This window comes from Hipposideros armiger, unplaced genomic scaffold (genome assembly GCF_001890085.2).
Source record: "Hipposideros armiger isolate ML-2016 unplaced genomic scaffold, ASM189008v1 scaffold_12, whole genome shotgun sequence".
Lineage (NCBI taxonomy): Eukaryota > Metazoa > Chordata > Mammalia > Chiroptera > Hipposideridae > Hipposideros > Hipposideros armiger.
The window spans coordinates 6,083,173-6,106,135 of record NW_017731362.1 but is presented as its reverse complement, the minus strand read 5'-3'; the positions used below and the strand labels follow the sequence as shown (position 1 = coordinate 6,106,135).

At 35.0% G+C, this 22,963-nt stretch overlaps 1 protein-coding gene across 1 annotated transcript in view; it reads right to left on the bottom strand.

Moving 5' to 3' along the window:
- Positions 1-22,963, bottom strand: part of UNC13C (unc-13 homolog C) — a 565,880-nt gene that overhangs the window by 288,740 nt on the left and 254,177 nt on the right. Inside the window, exons 9-10 of the mRNA XM_019664136.1 lie at positions 16,310-16,537; positions 15,205-15,346 (exon numbers count right to left, since the gene is read on the bottom strand). Coding sequence (XP_019519681.1) covers positions 15,205-15,346; positions 16,310-16,537 — 370 coding nt within the window. The remainder of the gene's footprint in view (positions 1-15,204; positions 15,347-16,309; positions 16,538-22,963) is intronic.

Here is a 22,963-nt window from a genome sequence, read left to right as displayed (position 1 = left end):
AGTTAAAACATGCCTCACTCTCGAGTGGTCCCCATCCTCTGAGATTTCCTGAAGCCAGTGCATAAAGGTATCAGCAACTCATTCTCCCCAATTAACCATTTTCGGTACAACTTTACTTCTGTATTACAAAATATTTTGAGTTTGATCTTTTATTTTCATTTCAATCTTTGCAACTTAATATACAACTAAAAAATAAAACTGGATTAGCCATTTCAATTCCTCCTTGGACAAAAGAGAGATATAAATAAGCATTGGCTTAAAATTAAATATTTAACAAAGCATGCTTTAAAATTTTAAATATGGCCCTTATATTAGCAGTGGTAAAAGTTAGTGTCCCCTTTTCTGATTGAAATTCTCCAACACATATATGTACTTTATCTGTCAATAAAATTTCATAAACTAATGAACTTATGATGTCAGAAAGAGCCCTACTCCATGTTGAGGCAAAAAAGACATACTAAGTGTCCCTCCAGAGTTAGTGGCAGTTTCCCATCCTGTGTTTTCTTAACTTTATCCTTAGTTCTGTAAGGATGAGTGAAAAAGAATGATAAGATCTAGTCACAATCATAGCTCAAGAAGTTACTTTTCACTGCCTATTTCAGCGCTTTATAACTAAGCCAAAGTACATTCTGTCCTTTTAATTGTCCCTTCAAGTCCAATTCTAATCAAAAGTAGCATGCAAGTTTATTAGGTAGAAACATAGCTGAAGGAAAATAACAAGCATATCATGAAGACTAAAGGCATTGACTAGTAAAATTTCCTTAGGTAGGAAAACATATACTGAAGATACTAATAAAAAATTAAATGTATGAGTTCTCCAAATAATGCTCAAGTGGCATATACACAGAATCAAGACACACCTTTGGAATTTCTTGGGGAGAAAAAGAAGTTTTTTTAAAAATACAATTGAAGGAACAGTAAGAAGGGAGAAATAAGGGTGATGCAACAGCGTAAAAGAAAAAAAAACATTAAAGTGTTAATGTTTATAAAAGATACTTTCATTGGTAAGAAATTATCATTTGAAAATAATAATTAAGTAGATTTTTAGGCTTACTTTGTACCCAACACTATTTTAGTAAGTCTTCACTCTCAGAGATCGCAAAGTCATCAGGGACTATATAAAAACTGCTGTAAAATGTATAACTAATGGAAAAAAGAAATGGTTAAAGCAAGTAGACGTGCTTAAGATGGCACATTCTTTTAATTTTGAAGAATGACTTTTATATAGAAATCAATGAATAAGCTGTGAAAAATCTACATTATGTACCGATTAACCCCTCGAGGAAGCTCCAGTGAGTCAAGTACTGAGGGGAAAAAAGGCAGAGGCTGGGGTTCTGGCTCCACTACATATGACTTCAGAAAGGTCTGAGACTCCTTTTTCTCAGCTGTAAATATGAGGACACATGCCTATGCCACTGAGTGTCTTCGAGGATTTAAACATTAGACATGTAGAAGAATGCTGTAAACTATAAACTGCCAGCACACAAGAGTTAGTGGTGATGGGGGTCACTGACATGTTGTGGTTGTCATCATCCTCCTTGAAGCAGAGATTCTATGTTATTTTGAATTTGTAGAGTGTAAATGCATAATTAATAGAGTACTGAGTCAACTGTTGACAGAGCGGTGAAATTAATTTTTATGAGAGGTTTTTTATTTAACAGCTTATTGAGGTATAATTGACAATTAACTGCACATCTTTAAATTGTACAATTTGCTAGGTCTCGTCATAAGTATTTAGCCATGTAACCACCACCACAGTCAATATAATTAACATACCCATCACCTCCAAGACTTTTCTTGTACTTCTTGCAGACACTTCCTCCTGTCCTTTCCCATTCTCGTTCCCCAGGCAACCACTGAGCTGATGGTTTAGTTTGTATTTTCTATAATTTTCTATAAATGGAATTAGGTACTCTTGTTTTCTTTCACTCAGCATAATTATTTTGAGATCTATCCATGTTGTTATGTATTGCCTTAGTTCTTTCCTTTTCACTGTTGAGTAGTATTTCAGTCTATGCATATACTACAACTTGTGTATCTCTTCACCTATTTACGAACTTTTGAGTTGTTTTCAGCCCTTAGCTTTTACAAAGAAAGCAGCTATGAATATTTGTCTCCATATGGTCACATGCTTTCCTTTCAAGAAACTGACAAACTGTTTTCCCAAGTGGTTGTACTAATTTGCATTCTAACCAGCCATGAAGTAGTTTCAGTCCCTCCACACCCTTGCCAAAACTTGGCATGATAGCATAAAGATCTAGAGGAGATAACTGGAAGTGTTCTATTAAGTGATAATTGACATATATATTCCATAATTCTTAAAGCAACCAAACTGTTAAAATAACAAAATAATGACATATATAACTCAAGAAAGTAGATGAAATACAATTATAAAAAAAGTCAGATATAACTAAACCAATGTTAGGTTTCAAAAAAAAAATAGTCAATTGGTACAAAAAAAAGACAAAGATGAAAAAGAAATAAAGAACACACCATTCTACTAGTTACGAAATGGTGTTTCATTGTGGTTTTAATTTGGCTTCCTTAATGATTAATGACATACTTTCTTGTGTTTATTTGCTACCCAAGCAAATGTTCTGTTTGCACATAATGTGTATTCTGTTATTCTCTAGTGAGGTGTTCAAAGTAGCAGACCTACAGTAGTAAACCTATTTGTGTCTTTATATATTTGAAATGTATTTCTTATAGGCAGGGTATTGTTGGGCCTGGCTTTTATATTTAATATGATAATCTTTGCCTTGAATTGTAGTGTTTAGACTTTTCACATTGAATGTGATCATTAGCATGTTTAGATTTTAGTCTATCATCTTGCTATTTCCTTTCTATTTTCCTGATTTTTTTACCCCCTTTTACCTTTTCCTTCTTTTTTTCTGATCTATTGCACAATTTTTATAATTGAATTTTATCTACTTTGTTGGTGAATTAGCTGTTACATTTTTATTTTGCCATTTCAGTGGGTACTTTAGAATTTATAGCACACATCTTTAAATTATCACAATCTACAAATGATATTATACCCCTTCATGTACAGTATAAGAATCTTACTATTGTACATTTCTAGTTCTGTCCTCCATGCCTTTACACAATATTTCAGTAGTTGCATAACCCAGGAATAAATTATTTTGTTTAAATATTAACCTTTTAAATAAATCTAAATACTCACATAATAGTTTGTTATATTTAGTATTTAGTATATAGTTAGTATTTCCAATGCTCTTCATTTCTTTTCATGCCTTTATATAGATCCACATTTTCATCTGCTATCACTTTTCCTCTGCCTGAAGGATTTCCTTTAATATTTCTTATAGTGCAGCCCAGAAGAAAGGATTCTTTCAGGTTTTATATGTCTGAAAAAAAGTTTTATTTTGCCGCCTTCTTTAAAACATTTTGTTGCTTTTGTTTTTGAAAGGTATTTTCTCTGGGTATAGAATCGTAGTTTTACAGTTTTTGTTTCATTAATTTAAAGATGTTTCTCCAATGTATTATTGCTAACATCAATTCTTACAAGAAGTCTCCTGTCATATTTATTTTTCTTACTATCTATGTAGTATATCCTATGAAAGTTTTCAAGATTTTCTCTTATTCACTGGTTTTTAGAAATTTGACTATGATGTGCCTTGGTGTAATTTTTAAATTTTTTTATGTCTGAGAGTAGTTGAGTTTCTTGAGTGTGTGGGTTTATAATTGCCATTATTTTCTTAATACTTTTTCTGTACCCATCTTTCTCTCTTCTTCTTTATAGGGCTCCAATTATGTCACTTTTTGTTGCTTAAAGTGGTCTCACTTGCTGTGTTCATTTTTTAACAAATTTTTCTTTGTGTTTTATTGGGTTGTTGGAAAAGTTATGACGTTTTTTTTTCTGGTTTTTGTTGCAAAAATGTGTCATGACTTTTCCGACAACCCAATATTTTGTACTTTTTTATTATTCAGTCTTTAAGTTCAATAGTCTTTTCTTCTGCAATGTATAATCTGCTGTCATGCCTATTCAGTGTATGTTTCATGTTATACATTATATATTTTTATTTCTATAAGTTCAATTTCAGTCCTTTTTTTTTTTTAATAGCTTCCATATCTCCAAATACCTTTTTTTTCATGTGAGGCTTTTTCATGGCTTTCTTTTAGGTGGTTGTGTTGAACGATTCAGTGAGGGAATGAGATATTATGGATGAGTATGTAGTGTGGTAACAAAAGGTAAGGATACGACTCCTGGTTGTTTTAGTTTACTTATTGTATGAATTCTTTAGCAACAATCTGCTGACCTCCCTGAGCCTTAGTTTTCTCATTTGTAAAATAACAACAACAATGATGATGCCAATGCTTTGTAAGGTAGTTGTGAAGTGTAATACAAGTGACAGGGGTTGAGATACAGTAAACAGCTACACAAATATCAGTGCCTATAATTATGATGATATTTACAATAATTTGGGTTTTAGATTTATCTTAACATTAATATTTCATCAGCAAGGCGCTTACCTATCTAGAACTTCTTCTGCTCAGCCTTCTAATATTATCATGCTTTAAATACCCTTTATTTAGAGATAGGTAACTATTCTATTGTCAAACCCAGGTAAGATGGCAGCACCAAGCAGAAATGCCCGTTCTTCCCTAACTGCCTAGGATGAACTCTCCCCAGCTATTGATATCAGCCTCGGCATCATCTCTACTTCAATTAGAATGAAAGCTCTATAAAAGGAATCAAATGTCTTTCCTATTTACCTCATTGTCTATAGCACCTAGCAGATTGCCTCATACATAAATATTTGTGGAATGAATTATTTCTATAAAGACTGGTGGAGCTGGTACTGGAAAAAAATTACTAGGAAGTTGGATTTTACATTTTATGATTCTGGGTCAACAGAAATCTGCAAATTTTCAGTTTGGCCAGGAATAGTACTAGCATGTTGATCTCCTTTTTTTTTTTGCCTTCAAAATGGTGCATCTACACATGGGGTATATCAAAAAGCTAGGGGAATGAACCAAATAGAGACTGATTGGCACTGTAGTGTTTGGGTCTTCAAAATGCTTGAAAGATCAAGATGGTTACAGTACCCTTACTGGATATATTTCACTCAGGGGAAATTGCTTCATCCACGACCCAAATGAGTCAGTAGCAGACCACCAGGACTTCCCTATCCTCCCATCCTCACACAAAGCACAACTGATGGGATTCAGATGTTCCAATCACTGCCTGATGAACAACACATAACTTGTATGGCTTGTATCATAAAGATGAATTAGACTATTTGGCTAAGAATGCAAAGATGCTTCCTGGTAGCAAACTGTGAATGCTAGAGTTGGGAGACGTATGGCCACAGGACAAAAGCCATTATGAACCACATGGAAACTAATGATATAAAAACTACTGAGTAGTGATCAGGAATCAGACCAGAGTACAGAGAAGAGAGGGAAGAAGGGAGAGAAGGGGAAGGGAGGAAAGGAGGAGCAGAGTGACAGATCAGTGATGGAGACAGAGGGAGAGAGACAGCAAGTCAGAGAAAGAGAAGAAAAATATAATGGAGAGGCAGAGACAGAAAATGACAGAAACAGATGAACACACAGAGAAAAGTAAAGAGGAATAAAAGGGCATAATAATTTCTGCCCTTCAGAGTTCTTGTCACTTGGCTTTTCCTGGAACCCTGCAAGGGCTTTCTGTGTCCAGATAATATAATTTGTTCCATCTCAGTTCCTTTTTCATAGAGCAGTTTAAGTGTGCTAGGTTCTCTTTTTTCCCAGCAGGAGGGATCCCTATAGAATGGTGCTCATTGCCCTAAGGGCTTGCTGTTATAATCAAACTGCTCCCTAAAAGTTTGAGGGATTTTGGTTGAATTCTATTTGATTCTAAGTTTAAAACAAACAAACAAACAAACAAACCCAAAAACTAAAGCACATGCTCCTTACACCTTGGCCTACAGTCTATCACAGTGCTGTCTCCAAGGATCTGTCCTGATCAGAAATTTTATGGTTTGCTGACTGTGAATCAATTCTCTTCGGTGATCCTAAGTTCATACTTTACTGAATTCAGTTGAGATCTCTTTTAACACCTGCTTCTATTACAAAGCTTCTGGTCTGGGTGGGAAGCAGTGATGAAGTAACTGCTATTCTACTGGCACTACCGTATGGATCGGTGATGACTCAGTCTAATTTACTAAGTGAAAGACAGTATTAGTTATGATACCTCCCTACTGCCAGACGTATTCACAAAGTAGACAGCGATTAGCTAACAAATTTCCAATCCCATGAAGTATGACTAAACTCCTTTTTCCTTTAGACAATTGTGCGAACTTCTTGACAAATGACTTCCTGATGCTGATACCACCACTGTAAGCTAGCTCAGACAATGGAGGAAACATTCCCTTCCCACATAGCCCAGGAAAAGCCTGTGCTTGTGATCTAGGCAATAAATCAAATCCTTGATTACATTCAGGCTGTCATTTTAAAATATTAATCTGCTGTGCTATGAAGATATTTTAGTTTAGTTGTAGTAAATAAATAAGCTATCTCCTATAAAGCTTAGTTTATGCTTAGTTTATACTCAGCCCTGGAATGGCATGGTGGAGAGCCATGGGCCTGAGGCACTGTGTGCGCCGTGCATCTGGGTAGCTGTGAATCGAACATGGCTGTCATATGCTTCAAAGGGCCAAGGCAATTATGACTCTATAAACAACAGCATGAGTCTCTGGTGCTTGTGTGTTAAAAGAGTTTTCATGTACACTGCCTCTTAACAATACCTTTACGGAGTCAAGGTGAAAAATAATTTTATTTTATTTTATTTTTTTGTACATTGCCCACTGTGACGCTGAGATTCAAATAAGTTAAGGGGTTTCCTGGGGTCAAGAAAAATGTTAAATCCAGAACAGTTCTGGAATGCAGGTTTATAAACTTGTAGGCCAGATTGCTTTTTGGTATAACACGAAGTCACTCTTCAAGGCAATACTTTCCTAGCACAGTGCTTGCCTATAATAGACACTCAGAAAATATGGGTGGAATTTAACTGATAGCCCGCCAAGCAAGTGGAGCGGGTTGTCCAGTCAATTACTTAAGTGGAATGTTGAAGCCCCCCTGCTGTGCCTGTTAAACACCACTGTAAATAAAAACGGGCATGTTTGCATTCTTACCACAGGCATTGTGTCAACTAGGCTTTCTATGTTTTTAAATAATCTTTTACTTCAATGCTTAATACCAATTTAGAAAAGGTAACCAACACATGCCTACTATCACTGTTATGACCTACATCCCCTTTTGTTTTTATTTCAGAAATTAGCAAAAATAAAGCACAAAGGATCAACTATAGAGTCCTCTAGAAAACATAGTATGGACATATACACAAAACATAAGTGTCCTAACTCAAAATTTTTCATTAAAATGGGCAGACTACACTGCTATTTTCTCTCTACAATCCACTGAGAGGAACTTACTCTGTTTCTTCCTGAGGTAATGAATGGTTTATGATAAGCATAAAACATTTCATTAATCGTAGCATTGGAAAATAAAATGTCACAGTTATGAAATGATCAAATATACAATTTACCGGGTAGGATCAAAGAATAAGATAACAAGCATCTTAGATTTATGTAATACTTTATAATTTTCAAAGCACTTTCATATACATTATCTTAATTTATCCTCATGTGATATTTTAAAACTACATGTGTTTCCAACCCCTCCTAACCCATATTTCTGCCAGGGTTTAGGTCATACCTCTGTTCTATGCAAACACTGTCTAGAGTGCCCCATTTTAGAGTCACACAGCATTCATAGCTTTTTGAAGATTAAAATTTCAAACTTTTTTTAACCCATGGTGAGAGATGTAAAATTGAAATTACTTAGTATTAATCTCTTGAGGGCATTCAAGTGCCATTTATGGGGGGACATGAAGCTTTCAAGCAAGAAAAAAAAAAAAGAAAAATTACTTCATTTGCACTTTCATCTTACCAGTTTCCTGCCTTGTTCAGGTCAAAAGCACTTTTCCAAGGCAAGAGTTTGGGTGTGGGAAAAATACACTTCTTTATTTCTACTTGTATCTTATCTGTGTCTTCACAACAGGCAGCTGCTTTATAGATTTGGCTCTACTCTAACCAGTCTGAGCTTCGATGTTCTCATCAGTAAAATGAGGGAGCTGCACGCAAAATCTTTCAGATCCTTCGCCAAGCTGAGTTCTCTGTTTCTTATTTCAGCAGTACTTTCTTTTCATAGCAGCTTGTTCACTGGCCTTCCCTCGGCCTCACTATTCAGGTTGGAATTTTGTTTGGAATGGGAGTATTACTGCCGCGTTTGGTTTAAAGTACTGAATCTCAGCACAAAGGATTGGATCATGGCATTAATGCTAATAATACAATGACCATGTTTAATGCTTAACAAGTGACATGAGATCTACAGACATTACGTCAACAAATATAACAATCTTGTCAGGTGTGTATTATTATCCCAATTTTTCATATTAGAAGAGCTAAAGCTCAGAATTTAAGTAAATTGCCCAAAATGCAAACAAAGCCAAGCTATTAATAAGACATTCTATTTTCAGAATGTCAGGACATGTTTTTATGCTGAGTTTACAGGGCAGAGCTGTCAATGTACTGGGAAGTATGGATGAATTCATTTGTGACATGTATGCATTTTTCTAAATCTGCACATAAATTCACTATGAACTCACTTCTTCCTGCAAAGGAAAGCCCTGATAAAGGGAGATAAGTTTGCAATTCTCATGTCATTTTCATGGTAAAATGAAAACATGCATGGGTGGATTCAATAGTATTACTGGAACCAGCAATATAGACCCTTAATAATAAGAATGGAATCTCAGAGTTCTGGAAACTAATGACAAAAAGCATTACTATTGAAAATGTAGGCATTCATTTTGATATTCTAGAAGAGACAAATGGAACATAATTATGAGTGTAATTTCACTTCAAGTTCATAGATATTTTTTACTAAAATGAAAAATTGTGAAAAAATTATGTAAATTATTTACATCATGCACAGTAAGGTGCAATGAATTCAAATGTGAATTTCTTCTTCCTTGAACATAATGTTGTTTCAAAAAACAGATACATTGTTATTGCCAGGGTCGATGGTGCCTCCTATCAAAAGGAAAACAGAGGCATACAGTATAATAAATTATATGAAAACTGCCAGTTGGAATATAGATAATTTATATTTAACTATATATTCCAGTATTCTCTTTTGTGTACTTGCTCCCATAAACCATGAGGCTTTCTAGCCTGTCTGGTGAAAACAAACACTAATCCTGAACTAAAATGAACACTGGGCACGGTCACATCTAGTTCTTTTGGGTTGACCTTGTCTTGGTCTTGCCTCACATACAGCATTTATTCAGCTGATTTCTCAAGGGGGACATTTTTCAGGATCCAAACATTAGGCTAAATATTGGTGCTACTGCATTTCTTTGAATGGATGCTTTATTTCACAGTTGAAACTGGCAACCGGTGGATCAAATAGCTCCAGAAATTGTATGTCGTTTGATACGCCCATGTTGGCTCTCATGCTATGCTGTTTTTCTTATTAATTAAATTCAGATTTTCAGAGTTTCTATTCTAGTCAAGAGGGAGTAACAGGAACTAGAGATTCCTCCCACGTGAAAACCCAAAAGTTAACAGAATACATCAAACAATGGTTTTCAATACATTGGAGATCTGTCAACGAATGACAGTGATCCCAAGGAGACAAAACAGTGATTAAGTGAGGCTCAGATTACTTCGGGTTACTGCCTTGAGGAGTTTCCAGCCACTGTGCAAGGGAGGGAACCCAGGCGGAGTCCACTGGACCCTCTGAGTTAAAGTTAGAGCTGAAAATCTGAGAAGACCAAGGCAGCTACAGGTCACAGGCCAAACTATCAAAAAGAGGAGAGGCGAAAAGAAAGAGAACTTCAACAGTCGGTAGAGGGTTCCTCTTGAACAACCAGCTGAGTAATGATAAGTAAATGCATGTGATAAAACTACCCAAGGCCAGGTAAAGGGCCACTGAAAGGGATTATATAGAACAGGGCCTGGCACTCCCCAAGGCCAGAAATAGTGCTTGTTTCTACTGGGCAGAGGAGAAATCCTTATCATTCATGAGTTAGTAGACGGAGTACACAGAACAGTCTTGCTTCAGTACTGAGAAATAACGAGGCTGAAAAGTTAAGCACTGCTTCGTTCCCACTTAACACAACTCAAAAGCAGGACCCCCAAAAAACAAACTATTTTCATGTAACTTTGTCCCAGAACAAAGCTCAAAAATACTTATAGGATGCCACAAAATATCTAGCGACCATTAAGGTGATATTTTTAATGTGTGTCATCCAATATCAAATTATCAGACATGAAAAGTAGCAAAAAACTACAGCACATAATGACAAATTTATCAATTAAAACTGACCAAGAATGGACACAGAGGCTTAAATTGGCAGTCAAGGACTACAAAAACAGTTATTAAAGTTTTGCATGTGTTGAAAAAGTAGAGAAAAATAATGTCAAGGGAATGAGAAGACAAGTCACATGTATGGAGAAAATATTTTCAAAAGGCACTTGTGATAAAAGACTGTTACCCAAAATATTCAAAGAACTCTTAACATACAACAAGAAAATAAACAACCTGATTAAAAATAAGTCAAAAACCTTAATGCATACCTCACCAAAGAAGATATGTAGATGGAAAATAAGCATATGAAAAGATGTTCCACATGATATGTCATCAGGAAATGCAAATTAAAACAACAATGAGCTAACCCTACACGGCTATTAGAATGAGCAAAATCCAGAATACTGACAATACCTAATGCTAGAGAGGATATGAAGCAACATGAACTCTTATTCATTGCTGGTGAGAATGCAAAACGGTACAGCCACTTTGGATGACAATTTGAAGTTTTTAAAAAACTAAAAATACTCTTACCATATGATCCTGCAATCATGCTTCTTGGCATTTACCCAAAGAAGTTGAAAACTTATGTCTAAACAAAAACCTGCATATGGATGTTTATAGCAGTTTTATTCATAATTGCCAAAACTTGGAAGCAATGAAGTTGTTCTTTAGTAGGTGGATGGATAAACTGGTATATCCAGACAACGGGATATTATTCAGTGCTAAAAACAAATGACTTATCAAGCCATGAAAAGATATGGAGAAACCTTAAATGCACATTACTAAGTGGAAAAAGCCAATCTGAAAAGGCTACATACTATATGAGTCCAACTACAGTTGACCCTTGAACAACATGGGTTTGAGCAATGTGGGTTCATTTATATGCATCTTTTTCCAATAAACACAGTGGGTCCTTCTTATTAGTGGGTTTCACATCTGCAGGTTCGACCAATCATGGATCAAAACCAGTATTTTCACATTTCCAACCAGTTTCCCAAACACTGATTCCCAACTGTTGGTTGAATATGCTTACGCAAAGGGCCAACTGTGGAGTCGAAAGTTATACTCGGATTTTTTATTGTGTGGGTTCAGCGTTCCTTACCCTCGATTGCTCAAGGGCCAACTGTATATAACATTCTAGAAAAGGCAAAATTATGGAGATAGTGAAACAATCCATGGTTGTCAGAGGTTTGGGGAGGGAGACAGGATGAATAGGTGGAGCACAGAGGATTTTTAAGGCAGTGAAACTACTCTGTATGATACCATAATGATGACTATTTATCATTACACCTTTGTCCAAACCCATAGAATGTAAAACACCAAGGGTGAACTGTCATGTAAACTATGGACTTTGAGTGGTAATGATGTGTCAATGTACTTGTAGGTGCATCAATTGTAACGAACACACCACTCTGGCGGGGCATGTTGATAATAGGAGAGGCTATGTATGTGTGGGGGTACGAGGTCCTCTGGAACTCACTACACCTTCTCTTAACTTTTCTGTGAACTTAAAACATCTTTAAAAAATAAAATCTTAATTAAAAAAACAGTTAAGTGGAGACATGGGAGATGCATAGATCTAATGTGAACTTCCTGAGATAGAAACTAAAATAATTGAGATGAAAAACACAGTGGCTTGGATTAATAGATTACACATTACAAAAGTAAAGGTAAGTGAATTTAAATGCATAGCAATAATAATAATCAAAAGTAAAACAGAGAAGGTGAGAGATAGGGAGGGGATGGGGGAGTGAAACAGGGAGAGAACCAAAACCAGATCATCAATGGGCTGTGGGACAACTTCAAGAGACCTAATACATGTACACATAGAGTCTCCAAAAGGTAGTGGGAGAAAGAATATAGAAAGAAGTAACAGCCTAAAGTTTTCCAAATTTGAAGAAAACCACAGACCTACAGTCTCAAGTAACTCAAAACCAAAGCACCAGTAACACAAAGAAAACTACACCATGTCACATTATAATCAAATTGTGCAAATGAGTGAAACAAAATCTTAAAAAGTAGAGGGGAAAGAAAGACATGTACAGAGGAACAAAATGAGGACAACAATAGATTCTTCATTGAAAATAATAAAATGCAAACACAAAGACAATGGAAAAATATCTTCAAAGTAAATTTTTAAAAATGGCATTCAGAATCACATGATCATGTCAATAGGTGCAACAAAGGCATTAAGCAAAATATAATATCTATTTCTGATCAAAATTCTCAGCATACTGGGACTAGAAGTTGGCTGTCTTAACTGGATAAATGGCATCTACACTAAACTCACAGCTAATATCATAGTCAATCAAGAATGTTTTCCATGTAAGATTGGGAACAAGGCCAGGATGCCTGCTTTTATCACTTCAACTTGGCATTATACTGGAAGTCTTAGCCAGGGCAATAAAGCAATCAAAATTATATTAGGCTTTTCTTTTTGTGTGTGTGAAAAGTGATAAACTGGTTCTAAAATTCATATGGAAATAATTCAAAGGTTCCAAATTAGCTAAAATAACTTTGAAAAAAGAGAAAAATTTGGAAGACTAACACTACCTGACTTTGATTTTATAGAGTAAAGCTATATATAGTAATCAAGACTGTGTGGTATTGGCATACAGGTAGCTAAATAGATCAATGGAACAAAATAGATCATTCAAAAATAGTTCTCCACACATATATGGAGAACTGAATTATATTAAATGAGCAAAAGCAACTTAGTAGAGAAAGGATAGTATTTTTAAACAATGGTACAAGAACCATTGGGTATCCATATGCAAAATAATGAACTTAGGTCTCTAACTTTAATGTAAAACATAAAGCTAGAAAACTTATAGAAATACAAAAATAATAAAAATGGGTAAAATACTTGAACACTTAATTAAAATGATAAAGTACAGCACATAAGCACATGGAAAGATGCTTGAAGTAATTAGTCACTAGAGAAATGTAAAATAATATCAATATAAGATACTACTACGTATATATTAGAATGGCTAAAATTTAAAAGACTGATCTTATCAAGTATTGGAAGGATGTATGTGACCTAGAAATCCCATACATTGGTGGTGAAATGGAAAATGGTACAACCACTTGGGAAGAGTGTCTTAAAAATTAGACATATTCCAAATACATGTTCCAACTATTCCACTCTTAGGTATTTATTTGAGAAATATAAATATATGTCCATACAAATATGTATACATACGTGTTCCTAACAGCTTTATTTTAAATAGCTAAAAACTAGAAACAAACTAAATATCAAGAGTTGAATGCATAAACAAACTGTGATATTTTAATACAATGAAATGCCACCTAGGAAAAAAATGAAGTGAGCTATTGTTAAACTGTACAACATAGATAGATCTCAAAATAACCACTGAGTGAGTGGAAACACCCAAAAGGAGAGTGCATTCTGTATGCTTTGTATAAAATTCTAGAAAATGTAAAATGAAAAATACTATCTATAATTATAAAGCAGACCAGTGATTGCCCTGGTTTGGGAGGAGGTAGGAGGGATGGCTTCAGTGGGGCATTTAGAACCTTGCTGGGTAATGGGTATGTTCAGGATCTTGTCTGTGGTGACAGTTTCATGGAGGTATATATACATAAAAACTTAAAAAGTATACACTTTAACTATGTAGATTTTATGTTTTGCCAGTTATACCTTAATAAAGTTGTTTTTAAACTTTCAAATCTCCAACTTCTGAGAAACGGGAGGTCTCGCGGCGTTGCATCTGCGTGATCGCCTGGCAAGAGAAACTGTCTCTTTCCCAAGAGTCACTTGCTGTCAGGTTAGCCACAGTCCCTGTCCCTCCCCTAACCCTGTTTCAGTCTTTCACTTAACTGCCTTAGGGATCTGAATTCATGACTATGGATTCACTTCTTGTCTTCTGTTAACAAAAATGCTAAAGTAGTTTCTTCCACCAGCCTGTAGGAAGAAACCACCCAAGTCCCTTAACTCATTCTAGGGTATTCTCTGTTACTTGGTCCCAATGATTTTCAAAACCTATTGCTTTACATTCCCTCCTCATCAGCCCAAATATGCAAGAAGCGCTGTATCTATTACACACTATTGCTCACGTTCCCAAACAAGCTATATGTAGTTGAGCTTGCTTACTTAGCGAGTTAATGAGATCTGTGTTTAAACCATTAACAAAGAGCGCAGGAAAGAAAAATTAAAAAGGACTGCCTTTAAATTCATGGTTAGGGATTTTCATTTCTAACAAGTGATAATTGGAAGTCATTTTATGTCTCTCCAGGAAGGAGTCATAGAAAGAAAAGAACCCTTGACAGAAAAATGATTTCTTGCTGTTGGGGGCCAAGATATAAGAAATTGAAAAACAAATGACCTCAAAGGAAATGAGAAGTTGCACAAGCTATGATCAACCATTCCATCAGTACAGGCTGCCACTGAGGTGATGGGCCAGGTGATACCCAGCCTTTTCATTGTCTTCAGTTCTAAATCCTTAGATGTCAAGATATTGCTAAATCAAGCCTGTTAATTCTTAGCTATGTTGGCTAACCCAAGTGTAGATCAGGTTGTAATCTTTTTTTTTTTTTCCCTGCAAAGTCACCGAAAACATGTCACCTTTTTTTGTTTTTGTTGTTTGAAGTATTCTTTTTATTCACTTGCTTCCAAGGTGAAGAATAAATAAATATTATGAGTATTGAGTTCATAACATTAGATTCATTCTTTTTCTAATTTGTATAGATATAAGAATACTATAAAAATGATGTGATCATTGCTTATATATGTTGCATGCTTGTTTTAAATTTATATTCAGATATTTTAATATTTGTAATAGTTTCACATTATATACTTACAAATAAAACTTCTCATCCCATACTGGATTCAAGTTTCCAAAAATGGTTTTTGTCCTTCTTTTGTTCTTTCCAACTTGAACTGTAACATATGGGTCACTCGACCCTGTTTTGTCTTTTGCCTGCAAGCCTTGTGCAGAAACCACTGAAATAACCAAAATAAACATTTTAACATGATGATTTCCTCAGAAACAAAAAATAATAATGAAGGAAACATTTTCTATCACTTTGCCCCTGGGTTTGCAGATGAATCCCCATTACTTTCATTCTCATGTGCAATAGGACTTTAAACAATGCTTACCAAAATAATCAATACCCTGAAAATTAAAACCTTCCTTTGGACTAATATGCTTTTGCCTGTAATTAATAGTAGCTACATACATAAACATACATATACATATTAGCTATATACTTATATATACATTGCTGTATACATGTATAGTTTTTGCAATATGCAAAAAGCTACCCAATGTAATTCAAAGACCTGTGATTTAAAGTTTATTTATTTATGAGTTTGCTGTTAGTACTGATCCACTCAACCCAGTAAATGAAGCATCTTTATTTTACTTTGTGAATACAATATCAGTAAAGTAAGAGGCTTGGTAAACCTTCACGTGATGCATATGCTCTTATTGTTAATATTATAAGCAACTTCAGAAGTTCAATTTGCTAGACATCACTGAACTCAAATTGTCTTGACTCAAGGATCAAATGGATGAGGGATATTGATCCAGAAGTAAGTAAAGCAATATTTTCTTATTAAAAAAACAAACTGAAGAGATTATTGGCTACTTTTGTAATTTATCAGTGGCAGGCAGCAACAAAGCTAATCTCTTGTAAACTGCAGAATATTGATCGGTGTCTTGTAAAACAGAAGCTTCTTCCTCTGGAAGAGCGTTTGATTAGAACAAGACACAGATAGAAGAAGAAATTACTTCAGTTATGTAGCACACATTTTAGAAATTTGAAGTACCAATTAGACTTCTTGTAAATAATGACAAGATCGAAAATTCTACTTGTTTGACCTATCATATTTTTAGTAGTGATTTCAAGGCACAGAAAAATCTCAATCTAGGATAAAAAAAATTTACAGAAGGTTTATTTTTACCTGTAATGGTTATTTTTGCTGACCACTTAGATGTTCCATCTAGTACACTCTGTTTGGCTGCCTTTGTGTACTGAACAAAATCTTCTTTAGAAATCTGAAACATTTCTTGAATTACTTCAAACACCTCTGGCCTGTTTTTCTCCCTGATCTTCATTCTTTCTTTCATAGCTGTAATAATGGTCTGAGTCTTGTCTTCGGCACCATGCTTAGAACTCTTTTCTGCTGCTCCTAAAATAGAAACATCAGGGATGGTTTAAATGTATGTGCAGTTACTTTTTGATGACTCAAGAGGGAGAAAAAAGGAGGAGGAGTATGAGAATGAATGAATGCTTTCATTCTGAGGAGTCAGAGGGCTTTTTGGAAAATAACAGGAGAACACGTCACTATGCTGAGATTCAGAACTAGCCCTGTGTTCCTGGCAAGTAAATGAACCTCAGTGAGCCTCAGTTTTCCCACTTGTATCACTGGACTAAATCAGGGGTTCTGCAAATATTTGGTTTGAATTTTCAAAAAAAAATTTCAAACACAAGAAGAAGAACACCCAAATCAACTGTGTTATACACCACACATATTTATTCAATAGATAACCAAATCAAAATTGAGAAATAGGTTGGATATCTGTGACAAATCTCAGTCAAAAATCAATATTTTTAAAATACTTGTGTTCATCCAAAGTGTCTAATTATTTTTATCGATGGCCTTAATCATAATTAAATGATTAAATTTTCCTTATAAAATGTATACCAGCACTATTATAGAGTAAGATTTTACTTGGAATAAAAGATGACCTCTAAAGTATCTGACAGGCCACAGCCTCGAACTTTCATTCTGTAATACGGCCATAGTTTTGAATAGGCTAAATTCTCACTTTCCACTCAAAATCCTTTTGATTTCAAGGACACTGCTTTTTTTGTATGACTGGTCTTGACTTTCTGGGCATTTCTGTTTATAACAGAAATCCTTCTGGCAGTGAAGGATTTCCAAAAACCCATTCTTGCTCCTCTCATCTTCCCCAACTACTGGGAAGATACTCTCGAAGCTCTCTCTGGCCTTTGGGTTGATCAATATCACACAAGTAAATAGTGAACCATGATTTCACTCTCATGGTTCCTTACTGAATTTGAAGTGAGAAGACAAAAGCCCACATACCAGTGTCTGTAGGAAGTGCCACTGCTGAAAGCAAACAATTTTTTGAAACAAAGGTAATTGAATATAGTAAATAAAACAAAACAAAACTTGTGTTCATAGCTAGTAATTGTTCTAATATTCATCCACATCACTGTAGGTATTCCCAACTTGTATTAATTTTTTGAAATATATTTCTGAAAATAGACATAATAATATCTCAAAATGTTTAGAGATTAAATGGGATAATTTTTCTGTATAATTCCTATCACAAAGGACAGCCTCAATGGATCTTTGAACCTAATTCTGTGAATTTTAAGCCAATGTAAGTATAGAAGCTAAGACAAAAGAGAAAAGGTCAACTATTAACTTTCATTTTTATATATTCATATACAATTTGACAGCAGTGATTAAGTGAAAATCTGTATTTATTTGAAAGTATCACATATGTTCCCTAAAGTGGAAAAAATACATTCATAATAATCAAGGTGTAATTAGAAGTTAAAAGAGATTAATCTTCTAATGGTAGAAAGGGCCAATTCTGTCTTTACCTTCTTTTAAAAAAAACTTTGAGGACAAATCACATTTTTAAAAACAATACTCAAAATGAATGCATTTCATTTAAGGTAATTTGCCATTCTAAAAATGCCTTGGTCATCTGTTAAATTATGCTCTAGAACAGCTATACATTTGTACATTATGTACCTTTAAGCAATTAGGCATGTTGTAATTTATCAATAATGACTTAACTCCACAGTACATAATTCTTACAAGGCAACATTAGATTAGGCTAGACTAAATACTAGTTGCAAATATTCAACAGGCAGATTTTACTACAAGTATTGGAATATTCATTAAACAGAAAAGACAGTGATGGCTTGAAAAGTTTCCTGCAAGATTCAAAACCCCAAATATTTGGTTTGTAAGGCCCATCCTAAGAATGTTCTAAGGGTTACCCTAAAATTCTGACTCCCTCTAAATTTCCTAAACAACCACTGTTGTGATAATTAGTGCTACCAAAGGCTCTAGGAAAGAGTGTTCAAGTCCCCAAGAGTAATATAACAATGCATCATTGTTATATTAATATTTTGGATTATTTTTTTCTAAATTTAGGAAGAGAAAACTGACAACCACCCACATAATAAGTGCTCATTCAAGTAATAACTACCAAATTCATGGCTGGAATGTCAAGAGATTTTTCATCCAAAGGAATCAAATCTCTGAACTTAACATCTGCCTCTTGAATTCTTATAAAGAATTAATTAGGAAAGCATGACAATCACTTTGAAATACTTTGCCAATGCTCTTGATGTTGGGATAGAAGATCTCTAACTTGTACAGACAACAGACCCATAAATCGAAATCATCTATCTTGGAGAATAGGTTAACAGAAACTTAACTTTAAGCCTTTTACCTATTATTTCTATTTTAAAAATGTAACTTTTTAACAGTTCTTTTAGATTTTTGATTTGAGGAAAATGATTCAACTTAGATCTGTTTAGTTCAGAGATACAGAGACAAATTCATAATTAATTTTTGTCACCCATCTATAAGTACTTACCATTGCCCTACTGGATAACAAATCCATATATCTCACCCTACTTTTAAAAAATAAAACTCTCTCTTAAATAGCTATAATTTGAATTTCCAGCCCTTTGGGTTTATTATTTTTCTTCAGGCTCATTCTGTTTATCTCAAAGTCATCAGAGATAAATTTGCATTTATATGAGTCTTCCTTCAAAGTGTCTGCTAGAAGTTCAAGTAGCATCATTTAAATATAGAAATATGTCAACCAGAGATAAAATATAAATGAAATCAAAAGAGACAATGTACAGTGAAAACAGTTTATAAAGTATAATACATTATACAAATGAAATGCATCATTGTTATTTTTAAAAACACTTAATTGACAGATCAATCAATACAGTTATGAACAACAAAACTGCAAGAGCATTCAACTTTAAACAGAGGCAAACTTATCACATATGATTCTCTTCTATATAATTTAATGGGGCCGCCAATTAGAACTCTTACTTTTTCTTTAATTTTTATTACCCAAAACATATAAATGCCATGTGAAATTCATAATTTCATCACATTTATATGGTGATTGACAATTTTAGTATTTCTTCCAAACAATTGTCTATATACACAAAACAACTGCAATATTCTCCCTTGGTCTCAGCCTCTTCTCTTATTTTTCTCAACAGCAGTTCCAAAATATTTCTACTCTCTTCAATCACCTACCTGATCCACATTACCCTCCATTCTCAGTGTATGATCTTAACTCTTTAACAGAAACAGAGGCTTTCTAAATCAGTGGTCTCATTTTCTCCTCTTCCTTACAAAGGAAAAAAAAAAGAAGCAAACAGCAACAAAAAAACAAACCTGATTTGTAGCATTAGGTTTTGTGGTGTAAAAATGCTAATGTTGATTTCAAGCAGCTGTCTTGCAAAATTCTCGAGCTTTTATCAACTGTTGACATAGCTACATAAATATACATATATCCTACATGCCAGCCTATGAAGATAACCTTAATTAACTGTTTTCCAACTATCTAGCACACTGCTTGGAAAATAGGATACACTCAATATATAGAGAAGAAAAAATATTTCTTAAGGGAACCTAAAGTAAAATGATTACTATATTTGAGTATTTAACTTGGCTCTGGATTTAATTTAATGTGTTAGGAACTTCTTGCACATTCTGACCATAAGGTCATAATCCTGGAAGAGGAATGAATTCAATGTAAAATGAAAAACATGCTGCAGAATGCACCTTATAAAGATGCAAAATACACATGGCCCTTGGCTTCAGATTTGGGATTTTCTGAAAACCAAGGCTGTTTGCCCATCCTTAGAAAGCAGGAGTTAGTTGGCCCAAGTACTTTATGCACTTAATAGTCAGCATAAGACAAGGGCACAAGTCCAAATATAAATGGAAGAAATATATCAAGAAAATCACTTTGAAATGAGGCAGAAGAGCATAGCGGCTCATGATGCTTTGGTTGTAGAAGGAAACAATCTTGTGTGTGAATCCCGATTTGCCACTTACTAGCCATTTGAAATTGGGCTAGAGACTTTTTATCTATGTAAGCCTTAGTTTCTTCATCTGGAAACCAAAAGGAAAAAACAGTCATGCCTTCCTTAGCAGGGTCATTGTAAGGATTAAATGAGATGAAAGGAGATAATGAATACAGTTTCAAAATTAATAATTAAACAAGTTTAGGGATACAGAATGTCAGAAAGGTTGATGATAGAAGCATTTATTAAAGAATTTCACATTAACAAGAAATCTTAGGGTTTTGAGTGTCACGATTAAAGGACCTGGGAAGCAACTCCTTGAAAACTCTCCTGTGGGCAGTGCTTCCCCCAAGGTTCTGCCACATGCTAAGTGCTCTATGACTATTGGCTAATTGGGAGCCAATGAAGTGCTAGAAGAGAAAAAAGAGTTCCAAGAAACTTAAAAATAATATTTATTATAATATTAAGTTATTGATATTATAAATCATAATTGCTGATATTAATAAAATAAGAAATATAGTTATTATTTTGCATTTATAAATCCTGCCCTGCATTTGAAGCTCGTGAACCCAGAGGAGGTAGGTAGGTGGTTAACATGCACGGAAAGCAGGAAGAGGGTATGATTCTGAGGCATTTCTCTCTCAAGGAGTCTCTAACATAAAAAAACTATTGCTTTTCTTTCTCAGTAAAATCGCGGAGGTGGGCCTGCTTTTGGTGCCCCTCTCTCTCTTTCACATGAAACCACGTAGGTGGGCACGTCGTTGGCATTTCCTATCCTTTCTCCTTTACTTGCTTTAGATCCAAGATTATTATTATTATTATTAATTTTAGCTGAGCCATCCTGCTACCTGCTGGCAGCTCAGCTCGGGCAGGGCATCGAATAGCTGTTGTGCAGAGCTCAAACTCTTGAGCCAGCTCTTAACGGCTATATGTACATCTTAACCAACCCTCATCATCGTCTATATCAGGGGTCGGCAAACTGTGGCTAGCAAGCCACATGAGCCTCTTTGGGTACATTCCGTCTCAAAAATTTTAACCCTCTTCTTTTACCACGCCTTCACTCTTTTCAAGGAGCAGACCTGCGACTCCTCCAGTTTTCAAGTCAGCCACCCCCTTTTTTCTTATAAAATCAAAGCCACACACCATGTTTCTCACAAGCAACAAAGGACTGACATTTAACAGAAAGATAATTGGAGGAACACAGACCTAGCATAGCATCATTTCCCACCCCTGTAGGTGGCCTGTTGCTGACATCAAGGGAAGGTGGGCAAGGAGCCCCCTTTCAAGAAACTGCCACCTTCTATAAAGTGGCTCCACTGTCAGTGAGTTGGGTCCAGAAACAAACAAACATTTCCTCCCCCTCCACCTATACCAGCCTACCGTATTCAATCATCCCATTATTTGTAAATGTAAACTTTTAGAATAAGTTTGGAAACAATTACATATTAAAAGAAGACAAAACTAGGAATGCACCTCACAATTTTATGTCAAAACTACTACATCTCAGGAGCACTATCTAGATACTCACTCTCTTGAGATTTCCCGATCATTTCAGAGTTAAAAACTGTCTGTCTTGAGTAGGGAAACAAATTAATTTTTAAAAAGTGCACAATTTTCAAAATATTATTACTATGTAAGTAAAAAGAAAAAGCAAGGGAGAGATGGAAGGAGAAAATAACTTTTCGTTCTTCTCACTTTTAGTTAGATTTCCTCTCATGTCCTCTTCAAAAAATAAATGAAAACAGATAATGAAACTAAAACTTAAACACTAGATTTCTTTCTATTTCTCTTTTCTTAATAGCCTCTGATATTTGGGAACTTGGCTGATACAAGTAGTTCACAGTGTCACTGGAAGCTGGCCTGGCGTTCACGGGAAGGCCATGCTGGTCTCCTATGGGACGTGAGCAAGATCACAGGACACTAACTTCACACACAGTCCCTCTATGACTGTTCAAGTGAGACAAAGAAGGCCATTTCATAATTTCTTCCACGCACAGACAAAAACAGCGTCACTTTGAAAGCCATAATATACGCCTACCAAACATCCCCTCTCCACAGCGAGCACTGTTTCTCTACTAAGTACACCTGTTAGCTTTACTCTAGCCTGCCCTCCTTGTAGATAAGATCTGTTAACATGCAGAATCACAGAGGTGTTCTCCCTTCCAGACCACACCTGATCTAGAGCAAACTTCTGTTTTCTAACACCCTCTTACTGAGATGCCCTGTGGTTCACCCTTGTATGTGTTCTCCCTTGCAGCAACGGATTAATTGCTACAGATGTATTAAAACTACAGGTGTGTTCTTGGAGGTCATTAGCTGGATGGCATTGACAGGTATTAACTCTTTTCACACATGTGGAAAATGATGCTCAGAGAGGTTTTGAAAAATTCCAGTAATAGCAGGATGAGAAACTCGATCTTTCTCAAGTACCTCAGAACGATGATATATATATATATATATATATATATATATATATATATATATATATATATATATATATATATAT